Source organism: Lissotriton helveticus, chromosome 4_1, assembly GCF_964261635.1.
Source record: "Lissotriton helveticus chromosome 4_1, aLisHel1.1, whole genome shotgun sequence".
Lineage (NCBI taxonomy): Eukaryota > Metazoa > Chordata > Amphibia > Caudata > Salamandridae > Lissotriton > Lissotriton helveticus.
The window spans coordinates 2114262437-2114282797 of record NC_136063.1 but is presented as its reverse complement, the minus strand read 5'-3'; the positions used below and the strand labels follow the sequence as shown (position 1 = coordinate 2114282797).

General features: G+C 41.3%; 1 protein-coding gene across 1 annotated transcript in view; it reads right to left on the bottom strand.

Moving 5' to 3' along the window:
- Positions 1–20361, bottom strand: part of CHRDL1 (chordin like 1) — a 665356-nt gene that overhangs the window by 125570 nt on the left and 519425 nt on the right. The window contains exons 5-6 of the mRNA XM_078688799.1: positions 17335–17428; positions 7019–7086 (exon numbers count right to left, since the gene is read on the bottom strand). Of these exons, the coding sequence (XP_078544925.1) occupies positions 7019–7086; positions 17335–17428 (162 nt within the window). The remainder of the gene's footprint in view (positions 1–7018; positions 7087–17334; positions 17429–20361) is intronic.

Below are 20361 nucleotides of genomic sequence, written 5' to 3'. Positions count from 1 at the left end.
CTATAAACAATCAGCAAGCCTGAAAGACTCACTGGTCAATACTAGACCAAAGATGAAAGAACATGTTGACAATCAATCAATCACGAAGATTTGGGGTTTACCTGATGTAACAGGACATTTTCGTTGCAGCAACTGCAGCGTTTGTCATTTAACGAGTAACACTAAAACCTTGAGTATCGAAACTGGTAAAACATGGAGGCAGCAATCTCACACGAACTGCAATAGCTGCAATGTGGTTTATTTAATTGAATGCACATGCAACAAACGCTACGTGGGGATGACGACAAGAAAAGTAAAGCAAAGAATATGCGAGCATCGCAGCACCATCCGCTGCAGAAAAAATGCAACAAAACTGACAGATCACTTCCTTGAAGAAAACCACACGCCCAATGACATGAGGTGGACTGTCATCGAACAAGTCATGGCTGGACCTAACACTCAGAAACGGCTCTTCGAGAAAGAACAGAGATGGATATACAGATTATCCACACATGTCACAGGATTGAACGATAATATTCCTTGGGCAAACATTACCTGATTTCTCCACAGACAATATGATCTTCCATTAACCTGTGCTCGGTCAGACTATTTGTCTGATAACTGGATGATAACACTACGGAACGTAGCACATATGTGCTTTTTCGTTTATGCCACATACCCTCCCCTTTTGTGACCTTCCCTGTAAATTAATTTCTTACAATCCAAGAAGGGGTTCAATATTTTGTTCCGTTTTAAATCAGTAATTTACTAGCTAATTCCTGCTCCCAGACTATCAAAGCTATCTGTAGTTTCCTGCGTGATGTAGTTTAGCAACTGCAGGAACACTACGTGTTAGTTAGGAGTTCAGCGTTGCTTAGCAACACTAGGAACTAACTCCCTCCCGTCCTCCATTTTCATTAACGCTACGCGAATACGTCACTACGTATTTGCGTGCCCACGCCCACCCCGGAAGTATAGCTGCCGCTATATCTATACTGGCGGCTCCTGAAACACTTGCGGGGAGGTACGGAGAGGCGAGTAGGTACTTTGAATCCATACTCAACCAAACTGTAAGTAACTTCAAAGCTTAGAGTCCGATCCTGGCCGCTCTACTTCGGTCACGTTTTCGTGAGCAAAACTCCTGATAGCTGTCTCATATTTTTTCTATTGCAGAATATGGCAGTTTGAGTTTTTTTACCTTCCCTCCACCCCGTGAAGCCTTAAAGATCCATAATAGGAGTAAGCCTTGATTCCTTCTTCTGCCTATGTATGTGTGTTGTTTGTGTGTTTGCATAGTGTGAGTGTACGTTTGATGGGACAAACAATTTGCGTCGTTATTTACTCACTTTAATTTAAATCGTGAGCAGTTGAGTCTTGCACACGGAAGTGCTGAGTGCTTTCGACTGTGTCAAAATAAACAAATAACGACCACTCGACCACTGGGCACACTACATTTACTTGAATGTGCCAGTTTGAGTCAAATTTGAAAACGTAGATATTCCACGTCGTTGTTTCCTCACGCTAATGGAATTGTGAGCATTCTAACCACGCACTATTAAGTGCTGAATATGATTGAATGTCGTATTAACTATCTAGTGATCACCGAGCACAACACTATTGATAGAGTGTGCCAGCTTTAGTGATAGTCAGTCACTACCGATCACATTAAGCTCTGACTGGGATGCACTATATAGCAGCAGACACGTGAGAACCAGCATGGCACTTCGTAACAGGCTTGTATTAATCATACTTGTGACTTTTTGCCTATTTTCTCCCACCAGGTCTTTTTGCTTTTAGCTCGACTATTTTGTTTTTGAGCTTCTTTTTCACTTTGACTAATTGTCAGTAGTGCACAGGAATCTAGGGAACGGGAGGGCGTTAGTGTGTCCTGACCACCCATTTTCCTTCTGGTCCTGACGAAAACCCGGTACCTTCCATCCTACGGGTTGAAACATGTAGACCTCACACATAAGTGATACACACGGTCATAACACCTTAATGTATCCACACACTTAATTTTAATATTGTCCAGTTCCTTGCGAATAAATCTTTCATACAAGTATACCAGGACGATTTTTAACACTTTTTTTCACTTCACACACACAAATACCAGCTCCACTGTAGTCCAGGTGTCGCAGCACACCCTGATGGCACTCGGCTATCAGGGTGAACCCCGATGATGAAGCATGTCACCGACTAGGTCGGTGAGTGAGGGGTTTCTTAATAAAGGAAGGACTCTCTTCTTTTTTTCAGTCATCCCACTCAGACCGCTTTAGACAAGGAATTAACCCCTTCGCTGTGGGGGGTGCTGGGGGGTGGGGGCGCGCACAGCGACCCCATGCTCATGACGAGCTGAGCTCGTCATGAGGCATGGCGCTCCGGTGCTCATGACGAGCTGAGCTCGTCACAGCTGCAGCTGCAGCCGTTCCCGTGGAACGGTCAGCACAGCAGGGGAATTATCCCCGCGTGTGAGCGTTCCACGGCACGAGCACCGGAGCACCGTGCCTCATGACGAGCTCAGCTCGTCATGAGCGTGGAAGGTGTTAAAGTTGGTTCTGCATCATGCAGAGTCCTGAAGGGGTACCTCAGCTCGAGTAGGACCAAGCAAATATCTTTAGAGTTGGAGACACATTTCTTGTCATCTTCCCTCTCACTTGTCCATAGGAAATAGAAGCTTCACCAGCCCATCGTAGCATGGTTTGATTTGGACCTACCCTTTCATCAGCATACGGCAGTGGTAACCAAAAGCATCTCATGCTGTTGAGAAAGGTCCTACCATTGTTTTAGGTCCTCATCATATCGAGCTGACCAGTGCCCTGGTGTTGTCACATCTGGACTATTGTAATATTTTTTGTACCACAGCACTCGAAGAAGGAATATTTTAACTCTAAAAACTACACAACCAAGCAGCAGAATGTGTTTCAATGTAAAGCAAGCTTTAGGAGGCCTCCATTGGCAGCCAATCAGAATATAGTACAAATTTCTATATACTGACAACATGCTCTGTACTCTCATTAAAGCTCAATTGTGAATTTTACCAAAATATCTCTAGTTGCTGTTCTTGAACTAAACTCCTAATTGACAACCAGTAGTGCAAATCTATTCATCTAGGCCAGATTTAGTCGATAATCACAAGGGGGAAGATATTCCGCATCATAGCTCTGGAAAGCACTGTGTCCAAATTTCAGAAATCAACATAGTCTAGTAGCATTGAAAAACCTTTGAAATCAGAGATACCTTCCCAATCATCTACAAGATTACCAGTACAATCTCCCCTTCTTGGAAGGACAGGGCCTCTGTGTGCACTTTTGACCCGACTGAACTTTGAACAGGATATTTAGGGTGTAACAACCCCACACAACGTGATCGATTTTTCAGACCTAATGAGAATTTCGAATGAACTCAAACTCCTGTTTTAGCGCTTGCTTATCAGTATGAAACGGCAATTCACCATAAGTCAACACTCTACAAAAAACAAATAAAGGGAGCACAGAGGCCTGTTGGGAATGCAAAAAGGCACTCAAAAATGTGTGGAACACCCACAAAGTTGGAACCTTGCAGCCGATATTCAAACACCTTTTGCACTGTCACTCCTAACCCGCAAATATGAAAAGGAGCGTGAAAGGTTTAAAGTGCATGTGAAATGCACTTATTTAATGTGGATATAGTGCAATATTTTCTAAATAGAATAAAAGTTGAGAGGCTATTGCACTTTAAAAAGGTTTGTAAATCGGTGGATTTTCAGAAATCTGTTATTCAGTTTTTTAATGGCTAGGATTGTGAATGAGAATATTTGACTTTGACCCTTTGAAAGCCCTGTGATTTTGAATCCACAAAAAGTAAGGTATGAAAAACATGGCCATTAGCCTGCAGCTTATATACTTACTATTCTCTTTGTAAATGAGACCGTGAGTCAGTTAACCCCTGGAACTCTGAAGCAACTTTCCCAACATACAGTTTCTAATAAAAGTGAATTTCCATTGAGCTGTCTACCACCAGCAAAAAGTAGGTATGACTAAAATGTCTACATAGAGTGGTGAAGAATAGTTACAAACCTTGGTCCACATGGCCATCACAAAAATCTCCAGAGGACAAAGGGGACTACGACTTCCTGGCTGTCCTCTACATCTCATCAGAGTGATAAAAGTGAAGTGGCCACAGAATACTCATCCAAAAAACTTGATGCATCAGGGAAAATAATATGTGGCACAGCTGGCACTTCAATTGTGCCTTGGCATAGTGGATCTATCATCACGTATCTTTTTTTGGAGATCCACACCCAAATGTTTGGGATATATTATCACATGACTAAACTTTGCTATTTGCTGGGAAACTTCTACCTGCATGTGGAGGACAATTTTAGATATTTTCTGTGTCCGACCACCGTGGCTTGGCCCAGACATGATGGATGGTGACAAAGTTGGCAACACTCTATTTGGGGTGTCCCTCTGATACCATTTCTTCTTTGTATCATGTTTGCCGAACGGGCATTCAAGATGAAGGTGGCAGTGGATACAGGGCATTCCTCTGCATTCTAAATGAGTTAATGGAACAAAGAGGAGGAACATTGGGACATCTTACTTTTATTGGCAGACGTACCATTTCTGCCCTCCTAAAATTAGTCCTTGTGTGATTCACAGCAGGCACAGCTAGACAGCCTTGCTCCCATAAAGACTTTTGACTACACCTCTTGAGATTTTATATGAAACCGCAGACTGCTCAAAATAAAAAAGGCAAGGTACCAAATATGTTAAAGAGATTTGAAAGAAGGTCAATACTGTGTGTGAGACCATGTGTTATAAGGAATACAATTCCCATTCCCATATATTATAAGAACAGTAGTGTGGCTAGAATGCCAGGGGTTTTATAGGACAAAAAGGAACACAAGGTCTAATAAAAGAGTCTCCTCCAAAGCAAGACGTCCTCTGTACTACTAACAAGTCCTCTCATTTATGACAATAACCCTCACCCACTCTTAGCTTGCATGTTTCATAACTGGGTCCCTTCTCACATCAGGCAAATGGTACCTGGTGTGGGTTACAATTTCATTAGTCAAGGGAGGAGCTCTTGAGGTGTTTGGTAATCAGGGCCCTATGAGAGTGGATGGTGAGGGTGATGAGTGCCGGATGCGGGGTATGTGGTAAGAGAAGTTAGAGCTACCTCTTGGTGGGCTCAACAACATTTTTATTTTGGTGCCCCGAAGGGATAGATTAAAATTGAGAGGGGAGTGAAACTTCAACCCAATGGGAGAGGGGTCAACATGTTTCTCTCTAACTCATGACCTTACAAAGAGGTTATAGGCATTCTTCAGGACCATAATTGTATATAGTCACTCTGCCAAATATTGACTCTGAAGTGTGTAAAAGGGATGATTAGACTGATACAGACAGTGACCCACAATAATTGTAGGAGTCCACAGACATCATCACGTGGAATAGTATGATAATGCAGAGAAAAAAGATTAAAGAAAGGATTTCAAAATTATAGTTTACTGATGTGCATTTTATGTAACTTCAATATGTTCTTTTGGTCATGCATATGTGATATCTCACAGTACATATGTCTAATTTGTGTAAACACTCTAGTGCTTCTTTGTGAGTGTTTAGTTTTATGTGGCTTTTCTTACATACTGAGTTTGGGTGTTAGACCTCAACTTAAGCCTTATCTTCACAAATCAAGGAACAGGGCTACAGACAACAGAGATGGGATACAAAGACAATTAATGAAAATCTCACAACAGGAATGTATACATTGATTAATATAGGTAGTGCTAAGAGTATTAGCTTTTTTCAGGAGCCAGAGATGTGAAATATAAATTATCACTGTAACCTGGCACTCCGGTGCTGCAGTTGGTTCTTAGTAGAACCCTGGTCTAACATTAGTTTGAAGTGAGAATATTGGTCGTGGCCAAAGAGATTATGCATGAGTGAGTAGAACAGACCAGTTGTGGCCGAAGAGAGTATGCATGAGTCAGTGCATCAGGGACCTGTGAAAGCACTTACCTGCTCCGGTCCGCTATTACTCCCTATGTGGTTTATCCGGTGAGGAAGCAGCATGTCTTACAGCAGGAAGTCTTTTTGAAGTCGACGAGGCCTAGCTCCTGACGCTGCCAACTGTGACCTTGTGGAAACATAGCAGCTCAGGGGGCTCGCTTGTAAATGTAGTTCCTATGGGGTCCCAAAGCTGTGATTCAGATGTCAGCACAGTGAGTTCACTGGGAAATGCAATCCTGGTGCAGCCCCAGAAATGTGGTACACAATGCTCAGAAAGTAAATAAACATAGTGAGCTAGTGTGCTCTAGGTGGCCATTATGCAAATGGAACATAAAGTAACTAACTATGGAGGTATGGATGTTTTTATAGTACTCTTATACATAACATTATTGAGGTCTAAAGCAATTGTCAAAGACCCAGAACGATCTTGACGCCTCTCCTATTGGCTAGAAGTCTCACTTTCCTACCTGCTTAGCACATCTAGAGGTAGTTTTAACTTCTCCTACCACATGCCATGCACTCTGCATTCCTCAGCCACACCATCCACAATCATAGTGCCCTGATTTCCAAAAACCTTAAGAGCTCCTCTTTTGACCAAGGAAGTTGTAGCGCACACCAGGTAGCACTGGTCCTGGTGTGAGGAGGGACCCAGTGATGAAGCATACCACCTAAGGGTGAGTGAGGGTTATCGTCCTAAATAGGAGGACTTATTTGAAGTACAGAGCACCCCCCCTCCAATGGAGGTGACTTTCCTAGTAGATCATGTGTAGAGTTTGTGCAATATTTGTCTTTCAGGTAGCGGTACGTGTGTAAACTCTGGACTCTCCTTGTGATTCGCACAAGGATGCTTGGTCCCGATATGCAATCTGCAAGAATGCCCCTCCGTAATCTCTGATTACATAGCAAAAACAGAACGATAATACTTTACTTAATACTGTTCTCCATATATTATATTTCAATGAACCTGCAGCTGCAGTTAATGATTCATTACCAATTGCATTAGACCAACAATTCTACATTTTTTACGTAATACAGATCACACTTACTGCTTCTCTGTTTGATGGCTGCCGGACGGTTTCACCCTCGTGATGATCCCAGGATAGGTCTCCATCTCCTAATTATACAGAAAATATTTTAATATATTTGATCAATTATATCCTAAACACGTGGGCAGCTTAGATATTATTCAGAAGAATAAGTGGCCATACACTACAGAGGACTCCCCATCATTCCCCAGAAGCAATATAAAAACAACCATAAAACACCACCTATTTTCACACTATCTACCATCTGGCAGGACATGATAACCCCCTCCCTAACCACCTACATCTATGATGTGCCGCTATTTAAGGAGTACTCTTCTAGGTCATTTTAATATCCCATATAACTTTAAGACAATTTCAATATTCGTTAAATTAAGAGATCTGCACATTACATTATCTTTCTAAGCTTATTTATCTCTCAACCCATAGAAAAGACAATACCCCTAATCTCATTATCTTTTCCGATCTCCTTCCAATAATGTCTACAAAAAAAATGTGCAGGCACTGTCAAATGTCCTTTCTATTGAATAACTATAGCAACTTTTCGGGGCCTTTTTACATTGCAATTAATGTTAGGCTCGTGAAAGTTTTTCACAGCACGGTCAATGCATACCTAGCAGAACTCTAATAATATACATTTAGCGCTTTTGCTTCGATTGCCACAAATGGTGTAGCAGCTCATTCAATTGGGACTGATTTCATTCCATTGATTTTTGGTTTATTCAGAAACGCTCTGCAACTATACATGCTAATTAAAAAGAATGTCTGGAAGAACTATGGGTGGGAGGGTTCTGCTATGTGCATGTAGCTCAGGCCATCTTTCTGAAGCTAGCCCACTAGTAGTTACAATTGATACTGCTGAATGACTTACATGTAAAAATTTATCTTTTCAGATTGATCATCCCTCAACTGTGACAGGGGTTTTACACTGAAGTTTGCGTGTATGAAATTACAGATAAGTTTGTAATTTTAACTTTATATTTTTTCACCCCGCCTCTTATGGTTTAGGCGCCACAGTGAGCGCTTTACATGAGGCTAGGGTCTATTTGGTCCTGACGAATACTGAGCTGACGTTAGGCTCTTGCAAGAAACATGTCGAGCTTCTAGGACATTTGGTTCAAATTAACTCAACCTCGTATATGTCCGACTTTGCACGATTGCTTTTAATAGAGTTAGAGCTACCCCTACATTAAAAGAATTTTCTGATCTGGGGAGTAGTCCATACTCTTTTTTAACCGAGCACTTCTTTTTACGGCTACGTAGTATTTCACGTATTCACAATGAGAACCCAATGAAGACAATTGGCAACCAACTATTTAGTTGGTGCCTGAGGGTTCTTTTTCCTCACTGCTGTTTTTCTATCCCACCTTGTTCACTTTCCTTAGTACATTTCTTCTATCCGATGGTGGTGGTAATTAACTCTTTATCCCTCCAGTTCTTCATTTTAGTCTGAACCAGTCTTCTACTACTGGGTACTCTTCTGTTGTTTTGATATATTAGTTCCAAGGGGTATAAGAGTTGCCTATTAACCCTTTCTCTCTTGTTGTTGGTCTAACTATAGCAAGTACTTAAAGCTTCAGCTACACCATGAACCACTCTTCTGATGATATCCTAAACTACTCCAACTACACCATCTACAACCACATCAAGTTGGTTCCTCTGAACTCAAGATCCTTGAAAAAACCTCCATGAGTGCCATTCAACTGAACATGACATAAACAGAAATACTACCAGAAAACAGGAGAAATGTTGGAGACAGCCCAAAATGCCCCAAAGCCTTTCAAGAAATAAAGCCTAGCGAATAATCTGCAAGTACATTTTTCTCTTCATTAAGGTGAATTACAGTAAGAAACACATCAAGGAGGTTAACAATAATTGAAGACCATTGACCACCACCTAGAGGTGCCTTTTTCATTGAAATATCTTGCTTCCATCATTCACATTTACCAACAGTCTAAATTAGTGAACGAATTGGAGAAACGTTTGCTCATTGGAGATAAGGTGTAAACAATGCAACCTGTACTTTTCTCGGACAAACCTGTAACTCATTGTAGATAATCTGAAGCACTGCCAGTTCACTCCCAGAAAAAAACGGTAGTAATTAGATCAATTTAAGAAGCCACGGATTTACAAATGAACCTACCAAGCTTAAATTGGAGCTTCGCCAAGAGGAAATAAAAGAAAAATTATGCCCCCAAACAAGAAAGCACTACGTGAAAGCAGCATTTAAACAGTCTAAACATGCAACTTCTGAATGAATCCAAAATACACTTAATTTGACAAAAGAATTATTTTACATTATTGTAAATTTTCCGACCCCACTCTGTATTTCGAGCAAAAGACTGGAAAAATTAATTCAGAGACTGAACAGGCAGATACACCTACACCCTTAACTTACAGCAAAACGTAGCAGAGGAACCTCCTAACGGTACCTTGAAGGTTTTCAAAAGGGCAGGAGCTGACTTAAATGTTGGTGGAAAAGATACTTCAACATGGCAGCAACAGAGTACCCTTTCCACCAAACAGAAGGTCCGCTCATGTCATTTAGAGTTGGGTGGACCTCCAATGTGTAGATTGCAGAGACTACTACTCTGTCATCTACACACACCACACAAAGTAAGGGCCGTTGGAGATGTAGCCATGTGTGCGCAAGACTGATTTAGAGTGGGACAACACATGCCCAGTTTTCACTGCATGTCACTGCCATGAAAAAATTGTGCGGTAAGGGGCAGTGAAAATATTTAAATGACCCCCATGCAGAATGGGTCATTTTTCTTTTCCTTTTAAAAAACTAGATCCTCCTTTTTGATAATAAATTAAAAAGTTGTGCGTTTGATGTACGGCTTCTTCATTTTGATTGAGCAATCTGTCAAACCAACAATGCTTTTCCAAAAAGTACTGAAAGTACTCAGCCCATCTTTAGAACAACTATTGGGTAGATTACAGCTCTGTTCATATAGCCTGGAAGCAAGGTGTGAAAAACCAGTGTTGAAAACCAGCATCCAGAAGGGACAACTCAACCAACTATTGCCTACCTTACTTGAGTAAATGAATGGCAAACATTGTGCAACAGCAATTCCAATCCTGTATTGTCAAGCATGAATTTCTACACCTCCTTAAAACAGGTTTTCAGGCAGGTCATCCTACTGAAGACTGACAAAAATCAGTAGAAACAGCGCTGTCATGGCTAAAATAATTTCTGAGACAAATTTCAGTCAGTTGTCAAAATGCCTCAGTTTACCTCTCAATTCGAGTACCGTAGTTTTCCACAGCATTTAATTATTTTGCCTTTTCTTTGCAACATAAATGCGCAGCCATGGGCCAAAATACTCCAAGTAGAAGGATTACATTTCCCAAGTATGCTGATGATCTTCAGTCAGTATTTGGTCTATTTAAACATCAGGCAGAGCAAGAGGGGTACAAGCAAAAATCTTCCAGACTTCCAGACCCTGATTCGGTGCGGGATGACCAATCATTTTTGAAGTAAGCTAAATACCATTACAAAAGAAATACTTCTCACCACTAAGAGTTCAGATATGGGGACAAATGTAGTCTGGCCTCAAATTATAGGTCCTGTGCCTCTGCTAGCTAAATATGTGTGCAACTGAGTATTCATCTGAAGTGTGATCTGTCATTAAAAATTCAAGCTTCCAAATGTGCAAGCTCCTGCATCTAACAAATAAAAACTAAAAAAAATTTGCTTTTTAAAATCAATTATACATGTAATATACCCATTGTAAATGTTTTAATACAGTCAAACCCAGACTAGGACAACACCACTGGACGTTGCAGCTAACTCTAAGAAAAGATTTAACATTAATGTGGCTAGATGTTACGCTAATAGGATCAGCTAGATGGGGCACACACAACAGGGTGCTGAAGAAGAGATGTATGGGCGTTGACTGGCAAAAAGAATATGGTTTTATGTACTACTAGCCATGTCTTACACATTGTACACCGCCAACTGTTTTGTTGTATTGGTTTGTAATTGTTTTAACAAACTGAAAAAGAAAGGATTATTTTTTTTTTTTACCAAAAAATGAAAAACTAAGGATTTAATTAATGCAAAATAACATAGCCAGGCTCATTACTGGGAAGCACTGGAGGAAACACAGTGCTGCTGCATGTAAATCTTTGCGTTGGCTACCAATTAAACATCAAATAACAAGACTATACCAACAGCAAAGAGAGTGTAGTATACTCATGTAGACCTTGGCTCTGGGTAACCAAATTGAAATGACATATCCCAGACCTGTGTTACCAGACAGCTAACCAATTTCTACTGCGAGTGGCAAGAAAATGAGCTGGTGGTTACAGTGATATTCAGTTCAATGCGATAGTAGCAGAAAAATGGAACTTCTTCGGCCCTAATCCCTAACCTTTTTGAAGTGTTCATGCTGTCTTCATTTTTTTAAGTCTTCTTGATTCTTGTTGTTTTGCTTGTCTCCATAGCACCATGATGTTACACAGGTGAAAGCTAAAGAAATGAACTAAAAAAACAAAATTCGAAACTTATCTTTTTTTAACCACCAATTTCTTAAGAAGATCATGTAAATACTCGTGGAAGATCATGTAAATACACACAAAACTTTCTCTCCGTCCTATACTAAACTCTCATTCACGAAAAGGGAGATCCCAAAATGGTCACATTTTATACTGCTTGACATTCAATCTCTTTTACAAATCATGGCCTCCATCAACCCTTCGACTAATTAAACCTGACATAGATACCATGAGCTTAGTGTAGGACAGCACCTAACTTCTCCATTGCTCTTGAAAAATTGTCACTCTTCAGTTTTTCTCATATGTAATGCAATTAGCTAGTGAACTTCTTACAATCTGTTTCCACCCCAAATTCAGTACAAAACCAACTCTTTTAATATTTAACGATAGCCTAGCGTTTCTGAGTTAAGTTTAAATTGTTCTCCTAATTCAGCTGCACCTTTCAGCAGCATTTGACACCATCTACCATGAAGCACTCTTCAACATGCTTTGCTCCAGAATTGGAATAGATGCTCAAGTGCTGAAATTGTTCTGTTCATTTCTCTCTTGTATAACCCAATTTGTGAAAAGCAACTGTTGGAAAATGGGTCACCTCAAACCTTTTGTCTTCCTCCTCCTCTTTTTGCTGTTTTCTTTTTGTTGGTCTTAGGACTCTGAGCACTTTACCTGTGCCTAAGTGCATGTACTTCTCCCAATAACATTGTGCCATTGGTGTATACCTATTTGGCATACTTAGTTTACGTATTAATCCCTTGAAAAGTGAAATACCATATACCCAGGGCCTATGATCTAAATACTACTAGTGGTTCTGCAGCACTAATTGTGCCACCCACACAAATAGCCTTTCAAACCTGTTTCATGCCTGCCACTGTAAGACATGTTTGTGCTGTTTACTCCCACTTTGAATTGATATTTAAATCCACTTACCAAACCTTAAATTCCCCTTAGAACTCCTCTAGGGTAGGCCCTGGTTAGGACTAGGGGGAGGGTGCTGAGTAACTGAAAGGACATGTACTTTTACGTTTTACATGTCCTGGTAGTGACCAACAGCTAAATTCATTTCACTACTGTGAGGCCTACCCCTCTCATAGGCTAGCATTGGGAATTCATTAAAACACTTTTAAACTATAATTCCTGATTAGAAAGAAGTGGCTGCATCATGTTTCATATCTTTGATCTTTGGAATGGTGATGATAAATTCTCATTACTGGTGAAGTTGGATTCAACATTACTGTTTTAGAAATAGGACTTCTAGAAAGTGGACATTTCTCTGCCCTTTCTGTTCTGTCTGACTTTCAGCCCATCTCCAATACACGTCTTGGATGGGTTACAGCTACACGTTGTGCATTCACTCTACACAACCACAAACATAGGAATGGTGGGAATGACAGACAACTAATCTGCATTCATCTACATTCTGATTGCTCTCCTGGGCAGGAAGAGGTAGATGACACTTACATCTGAATAGGCTGTATCCTGTCCCCAGACAAAGGACTGATTACTCCCCCAGATAGCCTAGCAGACAGGTCTGGGATGAAAGTGGAGCTGTCCACTTCAAAGAGCTGCTTTGAAGTCACCCCCCACACTTAAAAGGCACATTTTGGTACAAGTACTGGGGCGCTCTGACCCTACCAAGTCAGTATTCCACTGGGCCTGTGAAGAACTCTGCCAGGAGTAAGGACTGCTGTGCCACAATGACTATCACTCTGCTCGACTGACTGTTCTAAGGAACAGCTTCACTACTGTGCTGAGCTGCTCCTGCTGCCTGCTGATCCCATCTCACTTGAACCCAGAGTGACCCAAGGGCTTGCTAGCCTGCCTTCTTTTTTCTGAAGTCTCAGGGACATAAAATACGTCTTGAAATTCGGCTGGTGCTGCTGGACTCTGGCATCTGTGAGTTGTGCCCCTGCCTGAGGTGCCCCCTCCAGTCCTAAGCCTCAGAAGTGGGTTATGTAGCGATCTTTCTACAAAATCGACAGATTGTCACCACTGCCCTGAATGGAACAGACGTAGTGCCCTTCGACTCCAACGCAGTGCTGATCCAAAGACATTCCTGCGCAGCTCAACAACGACATGGGACCTGACTGTGAGGTTTGTCAATGGCACAGCACCAATCCGAGGTCCAAACTGCAAAGCTCAACTTCAATGCATCGACCCAACTGCATGAATCAGAACCAATGCATCGCAACCTAGATGACGACACTGCTCCATCCCACGTACCTTGTCAGCTGGACCTGTTTGAGTCCAGTAGCCGGCCTGCCCTCCATTGTGGTTGACCTGAACTTTGGATTTACCCCAGTCTACCAGTCACTTTTTATTGCTACTGACTTCTAAGCACTATTTTAGGTTCATTCTTTAAAAATCCATAATTCCGGTTCCGCTAATTCGATTTTTATCATTTTGATCTTGTTTTACTAAGACAAATATCTATTTTTCCAGACCTGTGTGGAGTTTTTTTGTGGTGTTTATATTGTGTTACTGTGCGTCTTGCACAAATACTTTACACATATCCTCTGCAGATAAGTCTGCCACATTTTTGCCAAGCTATCAGGTGAGTACAGGTTCTCCTTTAGTGTGTATCTAGCTCACCTTGACTAGAGTTGTGGTTCCTGCTTGGACAGGGTGCATACCTCTGCCAACCAGAAACCCCTGTTCTAACAGTAACTCTTTGAGATCTTCTTCCTTATTGATCTACTGCAGTGAAGACTAAGACTGTATCCTTTCACACACCCTCTTCTACTTTTACATGGAGCCTCTTGCATCAATGCAAAAGATGAAAAAATACACTACTTGCTATTGACGCTTTTTGAAGGCCAGGGGTGTGGTTACAGGCTAACCGCTGAGAACCACATTGTTCCTCAAAGGGTAGAGAAAGTTAATAAGAATGATAGGTGCGGAAAGTTAGGGAGCTATCTTCTGGCATAAAGGAGATTATCTCCGATTCTAAAACATCCCCTCTCCTCCCCCAGGGCAGAGAATAACCCTCCCTTTCTACTTCTATTGGTTGGCCACCTCAAAAGGTTTTTATTCTTCTGTCTGCTGTGTATGAGTGTGGTGGGACAAAATACACCGTGATAATGATTATTACCTTCAGGATTGATGTCAATGTGAACAAAGTCATTGCTCAATATGCAAAGTGTGTGTGTGTGTGTGTGTGTATGTTTGCATGAATATGCATGCATGTGTATGTATGTGCATGTATGTGTATGTATATATAATCCAGTTTCAAGAGTCTTTTCAAGGGTTACAGAGATGTATTGGTACTTCACCTACCTAACATATGTTTGTCAGATATACAAAGTTTCTAACCGTTGATGAAAGTGGAAAAGATTTAGGATTGTGCTTGTTGCAAATACAAAATGTTGTTGAAATTACTGTGTTATACTCTTCACAAGCTGTGAAGGGAGCAGAGCCGAAATACTCAGTTGTTGAAAGACTGAGATCTCTTTCCGCCATTTAAAATTGGTGAATGTGTTGTCAACTGTTGGAACATCGCCTAACATAGCCAAGTGAGTGGTAAAACAGGAGAGTACAATGTCTATGTGGAGAACATGCTAAAATACAACAATGTGGTGATAGATTAATTAGCAGAGGTGATGAGTTTTGCAGGAAGTGATGTCAATGATGTATCTCTATGTTAATGAAGGGTGGCATGAGATCAAAGAGTTGCGGGTTCCTCGAAGAAATGGTTATGTACAGTGAATACTGAACCAGTAAATGTGAAGCAGTACGCCATACACGGGTTTCATCTGTTGAAGAGGCCACAGAGTATGTGGGGTGAAAGATATATTGTACGCTAATGGAGTAAATGTGCAGGAACTGGTCAGTAAATTTCACCACTTACTACAGGGGCAGGGTATTAAAGATGGAGCATGAAAGCCATCTAGGAAGACACTTGTTTGAAAGGTGTGTACTATGTGAAGTGCAGCCATCGATGAAGTGCTTAAAGCCGAAGTGGTGCTGTTAGAATCTGTTCTTGTTACTGATAATGTGTGGATACAGGTAAAGCCAGATGCCATGGGGTCTGTAAAATGTTTTGGTTACGGGAATAAATATAAATTTTTAATCGCGGATTGTTAATCTAAATTGGCAGATGTGGAATTAAAAACAAGAAAAAGGAATAAACATGTTGCTCCCTTGTTGGAGAAGAGTATGTAAAGCCTGGTGTTGCAGGTGGTTTAAAAACAATGGTCTCCATTTATGCTCTAGTGAGGTGTGTGAATCGTTGAGAGTTTAAGGTTTTGAACATAGACAAACCTGTAATCCCAGATTGGTGTAGTGAGTAAAGAAAATGTCTGTAAATATGTACATTAGTCAACAGAGAAGCAATTTGTATTGTTAGAAGGATTTAGAAAAGTAGTTGGTGCAGAAACTTACATGTATTCAAAATGTCTGGAGGTTGGAGGCGGGAGTGTTGATTTAAAAGAGGTTCAGTTTCGTGTTTCTAGAAAGCAATTAAGGTATAACTTGTGGTATAGGAATAGGAAGGTGAGACAGATCATCTTGTTCAAGGTGGAAAATATGGTTCATATTAAGAATTGCAGTTTTGTGCGCGAGTGTCAGTGGCAGTAGTTAGAGATGTGTGAGTTAACAGCAGTTGATCGAGGTGTGTGGTCCTCGCTTGGATTGGTAAGTGGGATGTTGATAGAGTAGGGAAGGTGAGTGGCTAGCTAGGAAGTTTCAATGTGAAGTTACTCTATGTAGGTCTGCGTGGTAGACTTGTGTCAATAATGTGTCTTGTTGAATGTATGAATAGGGGGATGTGTTGCGGTCAGTGGTCTTTCCATGTGAATAATTTTTATTGAATGTAGGATGCAGAAGGGTATTTTAAATGTTTTAATTGAAAAATGGGGGTATGCACCGTGTAGACTAAGAATAGAACTGCATTTACTGGGCCTTTGTTCGAGATGCATTAAGAGAAGAATTATGAATATCTCTATCCCTGTGTCCTCTTTTCAATATTTAGCTTTTATTAGTGGGCACCCTGCAGGTCTCCGTTCGGGGAGCAGCTTTGGAAACCAACACAACATAAACGATGAAGCCCCGCTAAGGATTAACATCAGAACAACTCAGCCAGGGAAGTTAATAGCTATCTCTGATTAACCCCCTTTAGTGCGGTGACAATTCTCCATGTTTGTGAGTCTTTATAAACCTACTTGCTGATTTCTCGCACCCAGTTTTCGCACCTACTTATAGAGGAAAGACAAACTAGGATGTAATGTAGGGGCAAAAGTACACCTAAAAAAACAAATTTATTGGGTGTCTGAAAGCATTTCGCAAGTAGAGAACACTGTAACAGTATTAGCAATGCTTAGGTCTGGGTAATGTCTGAGTTAGCGTAAACCTAAGGTAGCAGAAGTACAAGGACCTATACTATTAGCATGATTTCAAATAATCCTAACAATCACTAATCTATGCAAACCGGAAGCCGAAACCTAGAATCCGTGCTTTAGGTGGGCAGGTACTATCAGCTCCCGCGTGTCTGTACTTCTGTACTTGGAAGGGATAGTACAGGCACTTCTCATAACAACTCGTACCCTTGGAAATGTGGGGGCAGTTAGCAATAGCTGGAAAATAATGCACAGTTGGCCTTTTCTTTATTTCTTTGTTTATCAAGCTTGTAACATTTCACAGTAAAAGCGGCTTGTGATGAAATCTGAACTATTATAAAAGATGTTTGTGAACTCCAGCATATTACCCAATACTGAATCCTAGGCAAGCTTTAAATTACGAATGTATGAGTAAATCAAATCAATGTTTCAACTAATTTAATGAATGGAGTGAACGCATCAAAAAGTATTAATGGGAAATATTACCTCTGCAGACTTGGCAGCACGAGTCGGGAACGGAGATAGGGTAAGTGCAGGTAAGTTTGCGACATGTCCTCAGGCCACAGTACACGTTTCCTTCCTACGAAGAAAGACAAGGCATAGTTTGAGAAGAACGTCAGAGTGTAAAAAAAGAAGAGCAGAAATAGAATCTGTGGGTAACGCTGTGGCAGGAGAGAACACAGAAAAGAAAAAGCATTTTTTGGTGTCCTAACCAATTGTTGCTCTCTACCAGTTCGTCAGGCGAACACATAAACAGGGCCTGACAGGCCATTTATTCCACCGGGCATTTCCCTTGTGGTCTGGAGCCGGCCCAATGCCGCTCCTGGTGCCTCTGTCACTTTCTCCAGCTTCAGAGGTTCATTGCAGTAAGGATGGGGAAAGAGATGGATAGGGAGTGCTGGGGAAGGTAAGCGGTGAGGGAGGGAGAAGAGAGGCAGGAGAGTGAGAGGATGGGTGGAAAGAGAGAGACTGTGCGAGCAGAGGAAGGGAGCAAGGCTGGTTTGAACAATTTTGCCAGGGATGCATGTGGTTCCCCAGTCCGGCTCTGCACATAAAGCAATTGGCTTAAAAAATAATCTAGCACAAGTGCAAATTGAAAAGTGATAGACTATCAGGCGCGGTTCGTCCATTGGGGCGTGGGGGCGTAGCCCCCCCTGCCCGAAGCCGCCCGCAGCTCCCTCGGCGTTTTTGAGTTAAGACTGTGACAATCATGTCAATGAATCAGCATGACGTCAGACCGCCGGGCGGGCGTCATGTTGATTGATTGACATGATTGTACAGGCGGCAACACAAGTGCGCATGCGTGGGGACGGAGGGTGAATTTTTACCCGTGTCCACGCATGCGCACTTGTGTTTTTGCGGCGTTGCGCATGCCCATTAGGAGCCCTAATGGGCGTGCTGCGGGCGAGATGGTACCTGTGCCCCTGGCGCCAGGATTGGCCAGGGGCGCTGTGAGCCTGTGACGTGTGGGGAGCAGAGCTCAGAGGTGGCGCGGACCGGGACCGGCAGCAAGGTAAGAGTGTGTGTTTTTCTTTTATTTTAAAGTGTTTGGTGCGAGCGTGCGTGTATGCATGAATGTTTGGTGGAGAGTGTTGTGAATGGATGTGTTTGTGTGTATGCGTGTGTGAATACATTTCTTTGAGTGTTGTGTATGTGGGTCGGGGGGGGTCGTCGCCGGCCTGAGTGGCCTGGGGCCCGCACTCGCAAATCAGTTTGCGCCCCCACCACTGTAAAATGTCACCAGCCGCCCATGTAGACTTTACCTGCAAAAAGTACTGTGACCATAGTTAAAATTCAGAAGAACCTAGGGCCTCTTAGTTGGTTGTCAATTAGACCACTGCACACATCATCAGTATGTCTTTCATCTTGTACATATTTAAACAACTTTGTATTCTAAGAGATCTGAAGTTTACTAAAACTTTCCAATATTGGAAGCAGTTAACACTCCAGTATAGTGATAAATATAGTACACATGTGTATTTATATATTATATATTGTTAAAGTGATTATAAGGTTTCAACATATACATATATAAATCAAGTATGGGATTTTTTTGGTGCAGGGCAACTTCAGCTTCCCCACAAATATTTGCTGATGACATTGAGCGCACCGTTATATACATCAAACCAGAGCATTTGAAATTACGAAAGATTTCATTAATTCAAGTTTGTCATTCACAACACAACATCATAGTTCATACAAAATAGGATCAAGGGATAACTAGGAGTAGTGAGGGAATAAAGACCGCACTGGAAAAAAAAAAAACTACTGGTTTGGAAATGGCAGCTGTGAACTAACACACAGGTGGAAAACACACTAATACGCTCAGTTGCCTGGCAGTTCACTGCAATTTGTTTGATGCTGCTTCTACAGCTTATGACCAGTAAATGGAGGGAAAATTACCGGCCACAAGCTTTGATTAGGTTCATTTCCTTGATTTGAATGGACTGTGCCACTATTTTGGGACAGACTCAGCATATAGTGAGCTTCCATACCTGCTTGCTGGGTCTCCACCAAGAGGATGCTGGGATACAAATATGCCACAGAGAAACTCTTCGTGAGTGAAGCAGCCTCTACCAACCCCTGCTGGAGATACTGTGGTCAGCCACTGTCTAAACCAATGATCAGCCCACAGTTTGCCTGAGGATGTTGCCGACAGATGCTAAAGTTCCTTCTACGGTAGGATACAAAAAGTTTTTCCTTTCTGTGTCATTCACTTTAGTCATCTAAACATTCTGTCTAGTTGTCATATAGACCAGGCAAGAGACTTTTGTGTAGAAGTAAAGGTATTTCTAACACGTGGAGATATATAGTTTTTGGATTTGTATTTTATTAATATAAAGTTTTAGTTTTTTTAAAATAAAATCAGTACACTTCATGAAATGCAAACTTTAAAACACATATAAAGTATTCATATACATTCCCAAAATCTCAAAACAAATTAAAAAAAGTTTAACATAATATACATATTACATAGTACAATTTAATACATTCAATAAAAACATCTTTATGGTCCTTATGTCGACACCTAGCACTGGCCTAGTCGGCCAAGAGGTGGACACTTTTGAAAAGGTGATCAGTATAGGTTTAGAAAAACTACTTAATGAGAAAGTATGGACAGACAATAACTTATCACGAAACCAACGTGAAGCCTTAAAAAATGTGTCTAATTGTGAACAAATCATCATTAAGCCAGGAGATAAGGGCGGAAGTATAGTGGTCTTAAACACACAAGATTATAATAAGAGAATGCAGGCCCTTTTGGACAATAGATCACACTATAAAAAATCATGTATTGAGGACTGGAATAGATTAAAAATAAAGGTAAGGAACCTTGCACACACTGCCAAAGAAGATGGTATTATATGTGACGAGGAATATAACTTCCTAGTGAATGAGCATCCCACAATACCGGCGCTCTATGGACTTCCAAAGGTCCATAAGAGTATGGAGGATCCTCCTATGCGCCCAATAGTCTCAGGAATAGACTATTACAGAACCCCTGATCAAATA